The sequence below is a fragment of the Mercenaria mercenaria genome, chromosome 5, assembly GCF_021730395.1.
Source record: "Mercenaria mercenaria strain notata chromosome 5, MADL_Memer_1, whole genome shotgun sequence".
NCBI classification, from domain to species: domain Eukaryota; kingdom Metazoa; phylum Mollusca; class Bivalvia; order Venerida; family Veneridae; genus Mercenaria; species Mercenaria mercenaria.
The window spans coordinates 11,039,638-11,059,021 of record NC_069365.1 but is presented as its reverse complement, the minus strand read 5'-3'; the positions used below and the strand labels follow the sequence as shown (position 1 = coordinate 11,059,021).

The following is a 19,384-nucleotide window of genomic DNA, read 5'->3' as shown; positions in this document are numbered from 1 at the left end:
CTAACATATAGTATCATCCCCATTGACGCAGTAAATGCAGAATTTTTGCCCCTTGAATTAGGGATTTTTGACTGTACCTAAGAAACCTATAAATGGTTCTTCATGGAAATTTATATAAATGTACAGTCGAACTTGCCCTTGCGACCACCTGAGTTAAGCGATTTCATGACCTAAGCGGCCACTTTAAATTCCTCCCTTGCGATTCAACAATAATGTACCTGCGACAAGCGACCTTCCGTAAAACGCAACCATCGACCATTAATTTTACTTCCCGTTCATTACATTAACCTGTTACCAAGCGACCAACTTATTGTATGAACACGTTGTTGCTGTTGAAGATATAGTTATATATATTTCACTGGACAGGAAACAATGTAAAATAACATTTGTTTTAATGTGTAGATATACAATTATTCTACACACCCTGATACATGTACATTTTCTGTGCAAAAACTGTTTTAAAGGATTTTAAATGCATATATTCTATGTTTTGCATGTCAGAACACCCATACTTACTTTTTATACATGTACTTAATAAACTCCGTAGTAGTAGCAATTGTTCCTTCATGACAGTTGCTTTACCTAAATATATTCTCAGAAGTCTGCCCTGAGATAAAAGACTACCTGTCTTAAGAGACCACAATTTCAATTTCCCCTGTGCGGTCGTTTAAGACAGGTTTGACTGTAGATCATTATAGGGTGGTGGTGCACACGCATTTTCATAAGAATCAATTCAGTTAGAATTATTGCCCTTTAATTGTTTTAAAATCCATAAATGTCCACATAACAAAGTGCTCCATTGATGGATCTCCATGAAATTTAATACAAATATAGTTGACTATAGGGCGGTGGTGTAGGTACATCTTTTGTCAGGATTTTTTCAGTAACTGTAGAGTTATTGCCCTTTGATTGCTTTAAGTTAATAAAATCCCACTAAACAAAAGTAAGCCATTGACGGACCTTTATAAACCTTAACACAAATAAAAATCACTAAAGGACGGTGGTGCAGGCGCAACTGTCGCCAGGATCTATTCAAAAACTGCAGAGTTATTGTCGTTTAATTGTTATATCTTTCAAAATAAGGTCCCTTTATTCACAAAACTGTTCGGCAGGGGATATAAATTACAGAATTTGTTCTTGAGTTGTTTGTTGTTTATATTGTCTTTGCTTTCTGTTAGTGTTACATTGTTTATATCTTAAGTATTTATAAACGTCAATGACCAACACAGCTTTGGAGAGGCTTCATTCTTAGAACGTGACTGTTAACGTTGCTATATGATCATCGTCCTTATTTTCTTTTGCTTTCCTAATCGTAATGAATATGGATGTTTCACTGTACATGTGGTAAATGATTCTGTGGTATTGTTTTAGCCCATTACTATCTATAATTCTTCAAAGAAAACTGGACATGCTCTTTATAGTCAGAATTATATATATGTATGTTTAATTTTTATTCCAGGAGCAGTACAAATATTGTTATAACATTGTTCGAGAATACGTCGAGAACCATGATGTCTATGCAAATGTCATGTAAATCTTCGAATGCAAATTACACATAGCATTGTGTGATGCAGGAGTCGGTTACAAAAAAAGTGTAATATACCTATAAATTTTCTGTCTGATAAACAGCAAGTGATAGATGAGTACAAAACCCTATATTCAACACCCATCGTATAGTCAACTCCCTTCGTATGTTCAACACCGAGCGATGGTGGAACTTGCTTTAGAAGTCATGGTAATGATGGTGTCTCGACGTTCATTTTATCTATAAGGCTACTGTTTCAAATGGAGTTTTAGTCTTATTTGCTTAAACTAAAAATATAACATTAGAAATATGTAGAGGTTTATAATTAAAGGCACAAGTGTAATCCGGCAGTGATGCATCATTGCAACTAGCATGAAACTATTTTCATTACCCTTTTAATTGTTGTGTTCTCAGTGTACACTTCCAAACGAATTGATGATAATGATGTGCTGGCAGATGAACGGCGAAGATTTAAGAGGAAACGTAATACAACAGATCAAATTGTTTTGCTTACAAGTCTTACTTACACTAGAAAAGAGCTTAAAACTGAAAACGCATGCACGCACGCACACAAAAACGCACGGTTTACGATTGATTTAACAGGGGGGGATGTTGGAATGTTGGAAGGGCTTTAGAGGAATTTAACGTTTCTTGTAAATAAGGATGACATATTACACTTCTATAACGCACAATGGCTTAGGGGTGGAATGTATTCTGTCCTCCACATCAATGATCTGATTTTACCTTTGACTGTTTATATATCTGTTACATTTGAAAATATCGTACCCTATTTCACGCCTATGATATTGTTGTATTATTAGAGAATGTTTGTTATATAATTGGTAGTAACCATGTCGATATGTTTATAAAATACATTTTCGGCAACCCTTTGATCAATTGCCTGTTGGAGTTTTGGCTTGATGTACGAAATCATCTCTCATCAAAGGCAGCTGCTCAAAGTTCTAGCCTAACCATAGTTTCTTCATCGCTAAATGTAAACATGAAGGTGCTGTTTCATAAAATTTGTTTACGAAATAAATGACCCTATACTATTTAAACCATTATTAGTTCATTGTAATTCAGCAAATTACTTTTAGCTTTTAAAAAATGTTTCAACATTTTACCGTAAAACAAATTACTCATTGTGGTATAGAGAAGCATGATGCATATTTGAGAATTGACAATGCAGTACTTTTGATTTTATGATTACTGTATGCGTAGTCTCTCCTCAGCTGTCTTTTTAATCAAGAATTCATCTTGTTTGTAAATAAACCGATTGTACATTCTGTTAATCATTCCTTATAAAACTCATGCCAAAAACAAACAAAAAAATATTTAACATGATGATATTCTGTTGTTGTAAATAATGTCATATCATTCAAGTATTTCTGTTATCATAATACTCCCAACAAGAAGTTGCTAATTTCTTCATCCACGATTTTGCTGTGTTGGCAGTTTATCTTACACGTGAATTAGAACAAGTATCTTTTTTATTTCGGGATTTTATTAGTATTTTCAGTTTTAATGCTTTTTTGGTATAACAATTAGCAGCTTCTTCGTGGTTTGTCTTGTACATATATTTGCAATGTATTTTCATTTATTAATTTATTAATTAATTTACAGTGTATACAGTAAAAACTCCGAAAACCGCAACCTCCAAAAAACCGGAATCCTCTGAAAATCGGACGATTTTCAAAGTCCCAAGATTTTCTCTTATAAGTTCAATTAAAAAAAACACTCTGAATACCGGAAACTCTGAATTGTGAAAACCGAACGGTTTTTCATGCCCACAAAGGAACATTATACATAAAACGTCCTCTGAAAACCGGACAGTAAGTGTCAAAACTTATGCGTGTTATCACTTTGAATTGATTTTAAAATTATAATCTCAAGCAGGTGACAATTGTTTGTTTACCAACTAACAATCACAAATGTTACCTAAGTAGGTGTGAAAAACATTTATCTGTGTGTTTGTATTTTTATATTATCTATAAAAGATAAGCTTATAAAGTGCAAAACAATTTGTTCTAATAGAAAAAAGTTAATAGAACTACTTATGTACAGGTGATTTTTCATAAAATTATTTTTTTTTAATATGAAAAAGATTCTTATTGTTATTAAGTATTTATACCGCCACGATAAGCAAACCATTCTTTTCATTATAAAGTATCATTTTAAGTAATGTATTTCTGTTTGAAATAATTCCGTTTTAATATATAACAGAGACATACAATGCAGAGTTGGGAAAAGAAAAAACCTAAAAGACATTGAACATGATACAGTCAGATTAAATAAATAAGAATATACATATATAAATCCTCTCAGAAATTTCTGCAAAATCCTATGAAAACCGGACTTTTGACTTGGTTCGGACAGGGTCCGGTTTTCGGAGTTTCTACTGTATACTTTTGGTGGAGTGCAGTAATCTCTTCTTATTCATGAACTGAATGACAATGTATGTAATGTTAACGATGTTAAGATGTATATATAATGTGATGCGTTGAAGTGGGTAAAAGAAAGAATAAACTATAACTGCACAACCTCTCTGTGACGTGGAGATACTGAACAAACGTGCTAAATGATTGAACTGAATAGAAAATGTAACTCGTTTTCTATAGCACCGTTCTACCAAATTCGACAAGGCTTTTACTGGCCTAAACCAAACAAGTGTAAAATGTCTTTATATAAAGTGATACCAGCGCATTAAATGCATGGTATCCTCAAAACGTAGATGTTACGTGCACGAGCCGTTCCTTTTCTTATCCATATATATTCATACATTGTATACGACTGAGACAAAATCAGGAAGGGACTTTCAATGAGTGTCAAGTTATGCCTCATTTACTGAAATATGCTTTAAAATGCAGTAGTTACACTGATGATGGTTTGTTACAGTTCAAATGATGACCTTTCCATAGATACATAACGGAAGAAAGGCCAAAAAAGGCTACTTTTTAGCGCTATGCTGGTGCAAAATAAAATTCAGTCTTTTGTAATGGAGAAGATATACTTATAACAATAAACAGTTAAAGCATATGTTTTAGTAGGTATGTCACTAAAGAACTGTTTTAATAAATCAGTGTGAATGTTAGGGAAAACAACACTGTAGTATATAAGCTTAAGTTTCAGTGTAAGTAATTTCCATTTAGGTATGAAATACATAGTTGTCTTTGATTTAGTGTTACTTGCCCATGTATGATATAAAGCCTCCGTGTAAACACTTAAAACATGCGCACTTTTGTTTATACCAAAATAGATATTTTCTTAAATAGGGAGATCGTAGAAAAGATATTTAACAATCTAGCATCCATAAAAGATGAATTTCCTCTTAGACTCAATCTACATACTATTAGACAGAATATATGGAATATTTAACAAACAAAAACACCCAATTAATTACAATTTATTATTGAAATATTGACAAAAAAATTAAACTACATCTTTTGAGAATCCAAACTTGAAAATATGGACAGCAGATACTATGTAATTATTAATAGAAACTGAGTAGTTTTCTCAGTCTCTCTGATGCAGATATTTGCTTTAAAAACAATTACCTCCTTGGTCATTTTTGAACCAAATATTTGAAGGGCATTGAGATTTAGTGTATACATTATGATAGAATGATGTTTGCATAAATTTAAGTTGAAACCATGACAAGAGGTAAAGTTCTTGAAGTTCACACATTGGATATTGTGTACAACTCCAGTCCGATTTGATCTTATCTCGGCCGTATATACAAGTATATTTAATTATTTGCATATTCTATAAGGTTCAAATGGAAATTTGTTTACGTTTTTTTCAATTTTCTACAATAAATATATATTTCTAACAAAATTAACTTGCTTGTAGTATTTTGGTAGCGCCTTCTTGAGTAGTCGGCCACAGACACTTGGGATCAGGAACCCCCCTCCCCTCCTCCGCCCTTGTCAACTGTTATGTTTTAGCATTATAACACGTACTGAGCATAGTTGACAAGCATTAAAGGGGTTTGTAACAATTTCAGCATGTTTTTAAAATAAACTTTTACCATCTATGCTCTTGAAAAGTAAAGATGGACATCTGTAAAACTGACACTAGGAATCAATTGTCGATTTAGCCTTTACGTTTGGAACCATTCTGTCAAATTACGTCGGTCCTGACCACAAGTGCCCCAAGTTTCTGTGTAATTGGCAATAACTTTGGATTTTATATTCTGTTCGCCGATCCCCGTTCGTACTTTCGATATTGTAAAACGATATAGAGGATATTTGGTTATTTCGGTCTAAGATCTTAATAGATCTTTTCGGCGTAAATGGAAATGTACACGACTACGTAAATGTATTCATATTTCGAGTGTTTTGAGTGGTTTTCGCAAAACACTGCACAGAACATATTTGGAATAACAAAAGTTTTAATAATTCAGCCCTTTTATTACTAAGTTAAAGTTATAAAAAGTCTGGAACGAGTCTCCCAACAATATGTGCATGTCTACTTGATGTTGGTGATTTGATCAAGATTTACTTGAATTTATTGAGAAGTGTAAAAAAAGTTGAAAACGCAAGTTAATGTGCAGGATGGGTTAACGGATGCGACGGATACCGTATGCCTCAACGAATTCGACACCCGAGGAATAAGAATACAAATTTAAACTCTGTTCGTGGCTGTTTTATTCAGATTCAACAATTAAGTGACGACCATTAGGATATTAAAGGAGCTTAGGTTGGCAGAGTTTGTTCAGGCTCGCTCGTTTATTTAGATACATAGGATCGAATAATCCATTTACTTAAAATAAATTTCGAGACACATTCTGAGCTCATATGCCAATCATAAATTTTATGCCTTCTGTAAACAGTATGATATACAAATACGCATGCATATAAATGAAAAGCATATGTGAAACAACAGATTATGCACAGTAAGAGCTTATTACGATGTAGAGGCCTAGGCATGAAGATTTTTGACATACCGTTTTTTTGTAATATAAAAATCTCAGCTAGTTCTAATGGCCTACATATACTATAGTATAAGAAGTATTTAAATAATTACTGCAAGCGAAGCAAACCATATGTGATTGCAGATTCTAGGATATCCTTGCAAGAACAAAAGCGAAATAAACAATACTTTCATTCATACTGAGTGTGTAAGATATAGAACAGGATGGAATACTAGTAGCGCAAATATATCGTTGAATATTCTAGGACTCCATTTAATTGATTGAGTCCAGATCAGATAGAAGGATATGTTAGATATTGGAATATTTATGAGGGTGAAGCGAGCAAAATGCATATTGAGATTTTAGAATATATTTCCTGAAATTAAATGTCTTTATATCAGAGACCGGACTCCTAGTATATATCAAATTAACCAATGCTAATGATACGTTATCCGTTGTTGTCTTGAAAAAAGAAACACCTAGTTTTGACTGAAATACGTTATACATGTACGTAGTCGTTTGCATATACATTTACTCAGAAAATGTGTGATATATTTCACCGAGTGAACACCAGCAATATTTTCAGGAGTGACTTAGCCATGAGTGGAAATGCAAATTATGGTGTTAACGATTAGAATAAACTGAATGAAATATCCCTTTAGTAGTTTTGCTAAATCCGAGCTTCTGGGTTTATTACCGATCTTTAACATTTTAAGAATAAATGCATTGTGTAAACATAGTCTTTCATTTGTTGTAAGCATCAGCTGTCAAAAACAATGAAAGATCGCAACTTTTTCTGCACAAAATTTAGCTTCAACATTTTTGAAAACTCAGAACTTCGCACAACGTACTGAAAGAATAAATATAACGAAACTTTCAAAAATTAATGTTTTCAACTATAACGTTTTAGATGAACAGATCGCATTGCCTTATGTCACGTTGTAAGCAATGTACGATCGCATTGCCATATGTCACGTTGTAAGCAATGTACACAAGTGGCCTGAATTGTAGTGGCAATACAGAAGTCACCTACCGGTGGAAAACTTTGTTAGTGTTTGTCCCTTGTTGTTGTTGGCAACAAATGTTATGGCAAAAAATCTTTCAAGGCATTTAGGAGTTCAGAAACAAACACTTTTTACTTAAATTAATAAATTTCAATAGTGACCTCGGCCTACAAGCATAGATCATGTACGCGACACATTGTCTTATCATGGGGAACATTTGTGTACAGTACTAAGATAATCCATCAATGCACATAAAAGTTCTGGAGTGGAAACAATTTTAATTGACTTTCAATAGTGACTTTGACCCTTGATGACAATCATAGGTATGTGCGAACACATTTCTATCTGGAACATTTTGTAGTATAAAATTTTTTTAATACAATAAAAGTTATAAAAGTTATGGAGAGAAGAATTTTACTCTTAAGTGGCTTACTTTCACCGAGCATAGATAATGTTGACACATTGTACCTCATTGTGTGTAGCACTATGAAATCATCATGTAAATTATGAGCGGAATTTCTATCTGACCCATATTGACCATTGACTCTGACCATACAAGCATAAATGTACGTGCATTAATATGACTTTATACAAATGTACAGTTATCACTAGCTTAAACTTTTTGAGTAATTGCAGGATACAGATTTGCTGACAGACAGACGGACGGACGGATGAACGGAGGACAATCCTATAGGCCCCTCCGGTTTTCCACCAGTAAGGGACAATTACTCTAGAAAGAGAAATGCTTACTCGTTTCATTTTTAAGTCCCACATATAGAGATAGATTTGCAACTTCAAATGTATAAAATTCAATGTTCTATAATTATTTCTTAATTAAAACAGTCTTATCTTTTCCGTGAAAAATAAAACACCACCTGGTTAAACTTTAAATATGTGGAATAAAAGGCATATACTATCATAACATTCCCAATATTTTTGAACGTCGTGGTGAATAAACTGCATTTATGTAAGGTATTTTGTCACAGATGAGCTTTTTTATTTCGACAAAACTTAAATTAAAATTGGAATTTAAAATACTGAAATGAATATTCGAAAGTCTTCTGTGTAAAAACAACGAACACATGTACGCACTATGTAAATTGACGGAACTTGCTTTTTCAAATTTCAATTATATTTGTTTGTTTGGTTTTGGGTTTATCGCTGTTGTTCAGCAGTATTGCAGTTATGTAACGGCGGGCAGTTAACCTAACCAGTGTTCCTGGATTGTGTACCAGTACAAACCTGTTCTCTGCAAGTAACTGCCAACTTCCCCACATGAATCAGAGGTAGAAGTCGAATGATTTCAGACACGATGTCTTCTATCAAATCGTCACGGAAAACATACGCCCGCTAAGAGCTAAACTAAGCGGCATAATATCCTTTACATAATTATATATATGCAAATTGTCCACGAATGGAGTGTCAGACTCTTCTTCATTTGTCGATGAATTCTGACCTCTATTTAGACTTATTCATAGTCGTGACCTGGAAATCCATACGCACAACTCCTCCAGAAGACTATGAATTTTAGTATGAGGGTAGTGCAGTATACAGAAGAATTGGACTCTTATTCTAATCTTAGTAATTTTCAATTTGAAGAGCGGAGGATCGAACTAATGAGCCTGGTTTCGTAGCCAGACTGTGTAATCACTGGACCACTGTTCTGGCTCTTTGCGTCGCAACAATGTATAGCGAGTTTATTTGTATCCATTTCTTTGCCAGAATTTCCGTTCATAGTTATAAAGATTACTTGTCAAATTACTTTTAACTCTATCGGATAAAAGCATTGGTATTATATACAAAATCAATTAAACTAGAACATGCTTTTGTGGAAAAGCGCATGTCTCCCCCTAAGCATGGTAGTAATATGCAAGAAGTCAATAGGGGACAGGAGCGAAAGACAAAGATACACTAATGGATAGCTGCAAAAGGGATAAAAACAAACAGTTTGATCTTTTCGAGATATTTCTGGTTTACATCAGGATCTGCTGCATGTAACTGTCAGGCTTTTTTAATGATCCCAATTATCCCAATGTGCTATTATATTCATTGTAACTACTAAATATTTCATAGTTATTAATGTTTATCTACAAACTGAAGTACGTCCTATTGTCTTTCCATTTTTTGTAGCGAAATATTCTGTGTAAAATATTCTGCGTAAAGTTTCTAATTGTGTAAAACATAGACCCTTTACAGGAATTATACGTGTCCCAACATACCAAAGGAAGGTTTAAGATGCTATAATATGAAGCGAAGTATTATTAGATCTATATCATTCCTTTCGGTTCTTAGAACGCTTGCGAACTGTTGCTTTCCTTCGTTTGTGAGCATGCCCTCATACTCGTTACTTTGATGACTGTTTTACGCCAAAGTAAGAAACTACAAATTGGGTCCGCTTACGAAGCACGAAATATGTATTTTTGAAAGCCGGAATATTGTAATTTTACAGTTAGGCCAAGATTGTCCGCTGACGAGTAAAAAGATATCCAAAAGTGTTTCATTTGAAATAAGGTATAACAAGTGTGATCAATATACATAGGCGTAGCCAGGATTCTCTAGAAAGGGGTGGATGGGGGATGCGAATACAAACCGTGAAAGAGCGAGCGGGGGTAGGTGTGGGAGGGGGTTCCCATCCTGCAGGTGGGGATATGGAATCCTCGCCCAGTTTTGTTTTAAATTTTGGGATGTATTTGACGCTCATCTATGAACTAATCGGATTCGGGCCTTAACTCTCTTTGTCACAGAATTATAAAAAAACTAGACTTGATTCTGTTCCAAAGAGGTAACGAAATGTGCAATAAACGTCGCATCCCTTAGTGCCTACATGGAACTCTATTATTCAGATATATTGAATGGACTCTATGATCCCAAAGAACCAGAAAATATAACGACACTGAACCACTGGGCATATAGCTGGCTGCAACTACTTAACAGACCGCCCGGGAGCGATTTAATCTCTGGACAGGTTTTTTCGCCACCATTATACGGCTGGAATGTCGCCATTTGACCTACTGAACGACTTAAAAATTATCTAAACAAAACAAAATGTTAGTCGATTGTTCATATACGTCCTGTTTCACTGTTTCTTGTTTATTAGTAATTAATACGGGAACACCTATTTTTTTACAACTTTATTGCTAAAATAAAAACAAAGTCCCAGGCAGAAAAGCAGCAAATATAAACCTTAGACTTACATACATGACAACAGTGAGAGGTGATTTTATATAATCTACTCCAAAGCTTAATGACCCTGCCGCTAGTTCAAAGAAAAACTATGCAGCTGCGGTGTGTTGTATTGCTGTAAAGTAACTTTCATAAAACAAATGACAAAGCAATTTCGTCACCGTTTCTTGTAATAATTTTAAGCAATAGTAAGCTTAATAAGTTATAAACACTTCACATTTCCTGACAACAATATAATATGAACAAAATATATCCATAATTTTGAAACTTTAAGAAATTATGTCTACTATTTGATGCAATTTTTTACTTACAAAGAGTTTTTCTTGATTTCTCTTGAAATAAAAGCCAGACACTTCTATATTATACATCATTCTACGTAACTGCTTAGTTGGTATTGGAAACTTTAAAAAAAAATCAAAATCTTGATTAGTTTTATCGCAAAAAACGATATTGACAGAGTATTTTCCAAGGTAAATTTCAGCCATTTTGTATGTCATTTCTATTTTTACTACACATTACACACAGTCATTATGCTAAAGTAAATAGCAACAAGAGCACCGCCTACTGGTGCCATCGCTCGTCTGCAAGTGCTGGTCAGTATGTAAGAAAGTGTTATAGTTCAGAATTTCTAAGTACAAAAAGGGCCATAATTCTGACAAAATGCAGGTAAGAGTTATGGTTCTTGGCCTACATAGTCACTTTCACTTAATAATGATAAACAAGTGTGTACAGTTTCAAAGCTATAGGCTCTTATAGTTTTTGAGAAAAGGTGGTCCTAAACAAAAACTTTGCCTAAGAAACGCAAATTTTCTAAGTACAAAAAGGGACATAATTCTGACAAAATGTACATCAGAGTTATGGTGTTGGCCTACACAGTCATCTTATTGTTCCTTCTCATGTAAAGGGCGTAGGACGCCGCCATCTTGAACTCATGTTTATTCATTACAAATAGCCTCAATGCCAATGTGTGTTCGTACGTCTTTACGTAAATCTATTGTGAAATGCATGTTATTAGCAGCAGGCTGACAAGGAACAATAATTCGTATAGAGTACGAACACGTGCATTGAATATTTGATACTGTAGAATAGAGATTAATATAATGAATAAGCATGATCTAAAAATAGACTCCTGCCAAATAATCATGTTATGAAATAAATTATCTAAAAATAGACCCTTGTTATGAAAGGTGATGTTTTATAGCTTCAGATATACCTGTGCAACTTGCAAATGCTGTAGTTCAGGTTTGCAAATGCTTCTTTTCATGTTTTAACCTGTCTCGTTTCGTTTCACATTGGTTCTACAGTATCTTTTTCTAGAATAGCAGTGATTGTTTAACATTTACTGAATATATAGATTATTAATGTGAATGTTAAAGGGAGAATACTCACTTGATTCAAACATGCATTATTAAAAAGAGTTGGCTATCTCTTAAATGCTGGGTGCACAACCACATGTCTTATTACTTGTATGTTTATGTATTGTGGGCCGTGGCCTTTAATTACAAAATAAAATGGTTGACTTGACTTGACTTGACCAATACAATATATAAAATATTTTTGTGCATATAATATGCAGGTGCTCGCTTGTGTTAATCACGTGTCGAAAACATCCGATGGAGTGCTAATTTCGAAGATTTTAATATTGAACATAAAATAAACTAACAGACTTTCATCACTGTCATATTAAACCTCTGTAATATGATGCTAAATCAGATTTTCTTGAAAGACAAATCATTGCATATGCGCTAAAAGAACCTTTTAATCAGCTAAATCTTGTATGATAAAAAAGTGTAGAAAGTTTCAAAGCTGTGCCCTAAGTAAAACTGGTTAGAGTATAACAGACAATGTTCGGATTTGCATAAAAATAATACTATTTATTAAGTAACACCCAAAAATATTACATTCACAACCTAAATACAAACTATCCATAAACTATGCATAAACTTAAAATCAAATAGCTAAATTCAACATGATAATTCATAAACTGCATATGTTATAATCCACTACAATATAATTGTGTTCACATACAACATATATTTTGCATCCAAGCCTAAATGAAAAATATCACCATGATTTAGAGTATTTTGAGCCGATAATGTAGTATAATAAAATAGAAATAGAATTTCTATTCTTAAGAAATGATTAGAGAATATTACAACAATCAATTTCCTAAAATCAATGCAGTCTGGAAGGCAGCTATATCCCCCGTCGCTGTTATGGATAGTGAAACGGTTGATGGTATTGGGTAGAAGCATTGACGTTGTTAAGTATATTTTATAGTCCATGTATAACGACATCAATGCATTTAAAATCCTTCAAGGGTTAAGGAGGTACAGGGCGGACACAAAATGGAAGGCTCAAAACGTTGACTTTGAGTTGTGACCTTGAATTTGAGCCAACATGGCTGACTCATGCGTTCTGCACATCGTCTTGATAAGGTGATCATTTAATCCAAGAAAATCCTTCAAGGGGTTTAGGATATACAGAGGTGAAACCTATGACCTTGAGTTGTGACCTTGACCTTGAGCCAACATGGCTGACCTATGAGTTCTGCACATTGTCTTGATGAAGTAATTATTTGATCCAAGTTTCATGAAAATCCTTCAAGGGGTTTAGGAGGTATAGAGCGGACACAAAATGGAAGGGTTAAACATTTGACCTTGAGCTGTGACCTTGACCTTGAGCCGACATGGCTGACTTATAAGTTCTGCACATTGTCTTGATAAGATGATCATTTGATCTAAGTTTCATGAAATTCCTTCAAGGGGTTTTGGAGATACAGAGCGGACACAAAATGGAAGGCTCAATCATTTGACCTTGAGCTGTGACCTTGACCTTGACCCGACATGGCTGTCTCATGAGTTTTGCACATTGTCTTGATGAGGTGATCATTTGACCCAAGTTTCATGAAAATCCTTTAAGGGGTTTAGAGATACAGAGCGGACACAAAGTGTTATGGACGGACGAAAGAACGCGGAAGGACGCACGGACGGAGACCATTCCTGTAACCCCCACCACTGGTGGCGAGGGATTAACATAAAAACATATGAAAACATTGTTCGGTGTATGTACAATTTAAACTGCAACACACTGATTTCTATTTCAGTTTCGACATATCATTGATAAATTTTTGCACCCTGTCGTTATACATAATTTTTATGTTTGATGGAGTACACCGCACACTACATTAAACAAAAGTTGAAAGTGTTTATGCTTCTAACAAGCTCAGCCAAGTCATGTCCATACATTGTATATCTGCTTTTCTGTGTCAACACTGCTTTGCTTTCTTTGATATTCCTGCCAGAACGGATCCTGTGATTGTTACTGTCATGCCCAGCAGAAGAATCAGAATATTCTTTCGGCCCAGTAAGTAAAAAATGAAAAATGTTGGTTCAGCTAAATAAAGTTTTTAACAAAACTGAATTTATTTTATGTGAGACTGGCAAATTAAGCTTATCATACTCTGAACTTCTGATATATGTTCTACAAGCATAGATTAGTTCCTCACGTAATCTAATCCAGGCTAAAGCAGGGTGACTTATAAAACTAAGTATACATAAATTTGTCCACAGAGTTGAACTCTCCGCCCATCAAACTGAGAATATACCAACCGTATGAACATCTACATATCATTCAAAAGGACGCATAGCACACAACTAAGCAAAAATAATGACTGTAACTATAAACAGATCTGGTGTACTGTGATATTACAGTCTCAGGTACGTACCTGATTCAAGCAATTTGAATGACTAGTATCTTTAATATGTATATTTTGTAACCATGGTACTACTAACCCTAACTTTAAGTCTGTTTGTTTGTTTTGGGGTTAACGCCGTTTTTCAACAGTATTTCAGTCATGTAACGGCGGGCAGTTAACCTAACCAGTGTTCCTGGGTTCTGTACCAGTACAAACCTGTTCTCCGCAAGTAACTGCCAACTTCCCCACATGAATTATCAGAGGTGGAGGACTAATGATTTCAGACACAATGTCGTTTATCAAATAGTCACGGAGAACATACGCCCCGCCCGAGGATCGAACTCGCGACCCCGCGATCCGTAGACCAACGCTCTTACCTACTGAGCTAAGCGGGCGGGCTTAACTTTAAGTCAGTATATTGTACATGTTATACACTAAATGCGTGCGAACATGCAAAAGTTTGTGTATTTTTGCCATGCGCTCCGATGATAATGTTTGTGACATGCTCAGAACGACAACACCAGATCGATAATGAGAAACATCGAAAAATAATAGTTGACTCAGTCTGAACGAGTCTGTTCATGAGGTAATGAAAGGTGCAACAACCCCTTGCCACAAAAAGCTGGCGTAAGGGTAACTCTATAATACAGAAACGAAGTGGAATTCTTGTTATATAGATTTTATGCATGCATTCCAAGATCTCAAAACAAAGTAAATAAATAATAACAACACTAAGTTCAGTACGGGGAGACACTTTACAGCCGCCACACTGCACATAAAGACTGTTGTTTTGAAGTATAATAAAACCTACACGAAAATTCTCTGGAAGGATGTATTTTACACTCAACACTCATGAAGCAACATTTTCTGCATGCTTGTAAACATATATAATTATTAAGAGGTATGAACCGAATTAAAACGTACTGTTTTATTTAAATAACAAGTTATTTTTCTATTTTGTACCTATGTCCACCATTTAGGGTGTTACAAGTCTGAAAATAAACATCCATGTTAACTGAATTTCTCTGAATACTACAACTCCAAGTATTGAAGCCACAACGCCAGGTCCTGTTGTCACAATAGGGAAAGCGACAGACTCTGATAGCACTTTGTTAGCTATAAACCAAGACGAGGTAGCAATTCCTCACATCAATCTGGTAATATTGCACGAGGATAGACTTTTGGCTTGTTGCCACTGAATGCTGCATATATGAGGAAGTACACTGTGCTTGTTACTAGGATACCACTAAATGTAGCAAACACGTAATCAAGTGCTGAATAAAACAATAATCAAATGATAAGGAAACAACAAGGCAATAAAATAATATAGTTATTCATTAAGAAAACGAGTAGATGATGTATATGTGACCATGCAATTCTGAATCCACAACTGGAAGGGGAAGAATGTTTCAAATGCAGCATAACCTAATGTCCTGATATCTCTCAATAATGTATTATATATAATTATATTATACAGTGGAACCTTCTTAATTCGGAATCCTCTAATTCAGAAACCTCTTTAAACCAAACAAATTGTTTGACCCCAATATTCTTATTCATTCTCTATGGTGAAAATACCATTGTAATCCAAAATCTCTCTACTCCGAAAACTGAACATACTTCTGAGATTTTTATAATAAATTACCTTTAAATTCACCCCTCTAACCTGAATCTTTGTCATGATTATCAATAAGTCTGATCTTAATCCTTTTTTATATTTTTGACATTTTGAGTTTAAATTACTGCTCTTTAAGAAGGTGTCAACAATCGGCTCCCTAACACTATTAATCACAATTCGTGTCAGATGTTTGTTTTGTAGATGCATGCAATAACCACAAGCTTGAAAGATGCAAGTAAATTGTTCGAACAGAAATTTATAAGAATAGATATATTTGTGATAAGTTCTGCAAATGTAAAAGATCCTCATCAATTTGTTAATCCTGGACCTTCCTCGCATGTTTTTGTGCCATTTGTTCATTTATAGCAGGTGTTTGATTCCCTAATATAATAATAATAAACCGGATCGTTAGAATAACCGGACAAGTAAAATATTCTCTTCTAGCTATATACACCGTGTATAACAAACAGTATAAATTTTCTGTCAAAAATAGAAACCTTTCTAATCCGAAAACCCCTCTAACCCAAGTTTCTTTTCTGGTCTGAGCATGTTCGGATTAGAGAGATTACACTCTTTTATATATTATTTCATACCAGATTTAAATTACACTTCTCATGATAAAACTCATTCAAAGGCGCTTTACATACTAAGGCTGTCAAAAAAAGAGCGTCGTTAACTATATTAAACTTTTACATAATATTATTTAAATTAAAATGCTTTACCAATCATTTCTATAAAAACGGAGCATACCTATTATTGTTAAAATGTATTTGATGGATGTATCTGCTCCAAACATTATTTAGAAACAACTGCCAATTTCAAGGTCACTGACTTATTTATCCCAAAAATATTCGGGGTCATTTATTGACCTGACCACAAGCAATAATACCAACTAGTTAAACAGTAGGCAAATGTGTTAATTGAATATTATGTGAAAACTGTTTAAAGTATTTCTGTCAATGTGTACGTTACTTTTGACATTCATATCCCCAAAACAATAGGGGTCAGGGCTGACCACAGGTAGTCAACCTATGAAGTATGAGGACTTCTAGTGGGCAGAAAGGTCATTTATTTTAAGACTTCTCAAGCAATAACTAACAACAGCATATAAGTAATAGCATTTTATTCCAGGTCAACACTTCAACACCCAAACAAGTTATGCCAAAGGTATCAAACAAAACTGTATATCAATAGTATAAATTAGTGGCAGAAAGGCCGCATGATATCAGGCCCACTGACTGACGAGCAAGCAAGCGCATGTTTTCATCAATAAATTGACTAAAATAGCAACTGCGGACTGCGGACTTGTGAAACTAGGAATTACGCTACGTAGTAATAGGCAAAACCTAGTTTACACTGTAAACGGACCTATCCATTAACCGACATAGCGGTAACACACTGAAAACTGACCTAGCTGTTAACAGACGACCTAGCTGTTAACAGACTTTAAATTGACATAGCGGTTAACACACTTGAACCGACCTAGCTGTTAACAAACTTTAAACCGACCTAGCGGTTAACACACTTTAACCGACCTAGCGGTTAACAAAATTCAACTGACCTAGCGGTTAACACACTAAAGTGTTAACAGAGCTAGCGGTTAGCATCATTTTAACAACAGACAAGCAACCAATGGTTTGATATACTGTCAACCAACCTAGCGGAATACATCACTGTAACAACAACATACAACCATAAAAACAGTTGTTACACTTTCAACTGCCCAAGTAGCTTACATCACTACTGCTACAGGAAACCAACCTGTGTGTTGTAACATTATCCCCGTTTAGTTATATTATGAGAATAACACATTTATTGGATATAGGCAAAAACAGTTAGGATAACCTAAGTGTGTAGATGACAACCCAAACTACCTAAGAAGTATTGTGACCTTAGTCACCCATAGTATAGCAAGTCAAAATCTACAAGATCTCAATTATCACTGCAAAAAATTGCCTTTTCCACTCAAATAATAAACTGTTTTAGACAAATGTAACTGAGGCAATTTAACCATGTAGATGGAAAACTTAAACTACCTAGGAGCATTATGACCACAGCCACCCATGTTGCCAAGGACAAGGAGCATTGTGACCATAGTCACCCATAGTATAGCAAGTTAAAATCTACAAGATTTCAATTATCATTGCAGAAGCTGCCCTATTCACTCAAATGTTAATCTGATTTAGGCAAATTGAAAGTAACTCCCGCAAATTTAGCATGTAGACGAAAAACCTAAACTACCTAAGGAGATTGTGACCACAGCCACCCAAGTTACCAAGGATAAGGAGCATTGCAACCATAGTCACCCATAGTATAGTAAGCTTAAATCTACAAGATTTCAAATATCACTGAAATAATTGGACCTGAATTGGATATGTGATGGTTAATACACATGCTTACTCGATGTCAGTTTGAGACCCTCATCAACGCGACAGAATCCTATAAATAAAAGTATATAATAGGTTATTTAATCTTAAAGAGTTAAGTCATTGCATTTATATCTCTTCATTTCTACTCAATACGTTCAGAGGCAACAACAGAATCCTAAGAAATAATGTTTCCAATCGTATATCTAGAACTGAAACTTCATAACATATTTTACACAAAAAGGATAGATATCAGATTGATTTCATATTCAAATAATAACTTTTCTTTTAAAAAAAGAAAAAATAGAATAACATAATTAGCCATAGCCCGTCTAACATATGGTCCTCTAACATAATAATGTAAACATTCATCCTAGATACATAACATAGACGGTGAAGTGAAAGACATCAATCAGAATAACGTATTATAAACAACTTAGTTCTTTGTGGCATAACAGTTAATAGTGCAATGAACAGAGATTAAACATGGTAAAATTATGTACAAGTGGTATTTGTAATCCGCGCACCAAAACCCTAAAAACTCTTGAGAGAAAAGTACGGGAAAGCGTTGGATTACGTGACCTGGATGACTATCCAATTTATACAACATAAAAAGTATATCAATTGTATTTACGAAACAATGACTGTTAAAAATTCATATCGATCCAAGTTCATTGCACTACATATGCAAGTTTCAACATGTAAAAACAACAATGGCTAATTTACACAATAGAAAAAAGTATCTTTGCAACTGAACATCTCCGAAATGAATCATGAAATATTACTTTCACTCTGCTGAAAAGTACTTTGTGTTCATGCTAAGACTATTGTCGAGACGTCGATTAATATTCTTCGATGTTAAGGAGCTGACCACCTCTGAGTTTCCATTTGCCCAAGTCTGTTGATAAAACTAAATTTGAACAAACGTCTTTCCAGGCTTAATTGTTTCTGTTACGTATATTAGTGTTTCCTGTTCTGTTTATTAGTGTTGTAAGTTATTTAAACACTTTACAAGCTTAATTGTCTTAAAGTAATATAACTACAAGAGAGTACTAGTATATTTATATTCACCCACGTGA

The 19,384-nt window shown here is 34.4% G+C and overlaps 1 protein-coding gene across 3 annotated transcripts in view; it reads left to right on the top strand.

The window, feature by feature from the left end:
• Positions 1 to 19,384, top strand: part of LOC123556442 (uncharacterized) — a 468,205-nt gene that overhangs the window by 362,663 nt on the left and 86,158 nt on the right. Inside the window, exon 31 of one of the 3 annotated variants that reach the window (XM_053542658.1) lies at positions 1,460 to 5,359. The exons of the other annotated variants lie outside the window; for them this stretch is intronic. Coding sequence (XP_053398633.1) covers positions 1,460 to 1,534 — 75 coding nt within the window. The 3' untranslated portion in view covers positions 1,535 to 5,359. Of the gene's footprint in view, positions 1 to 1,459; positions 5,360 to 19,384 lie in introns of those variants that run through there. 3 annotated transcript variants of the gene reach the window in all.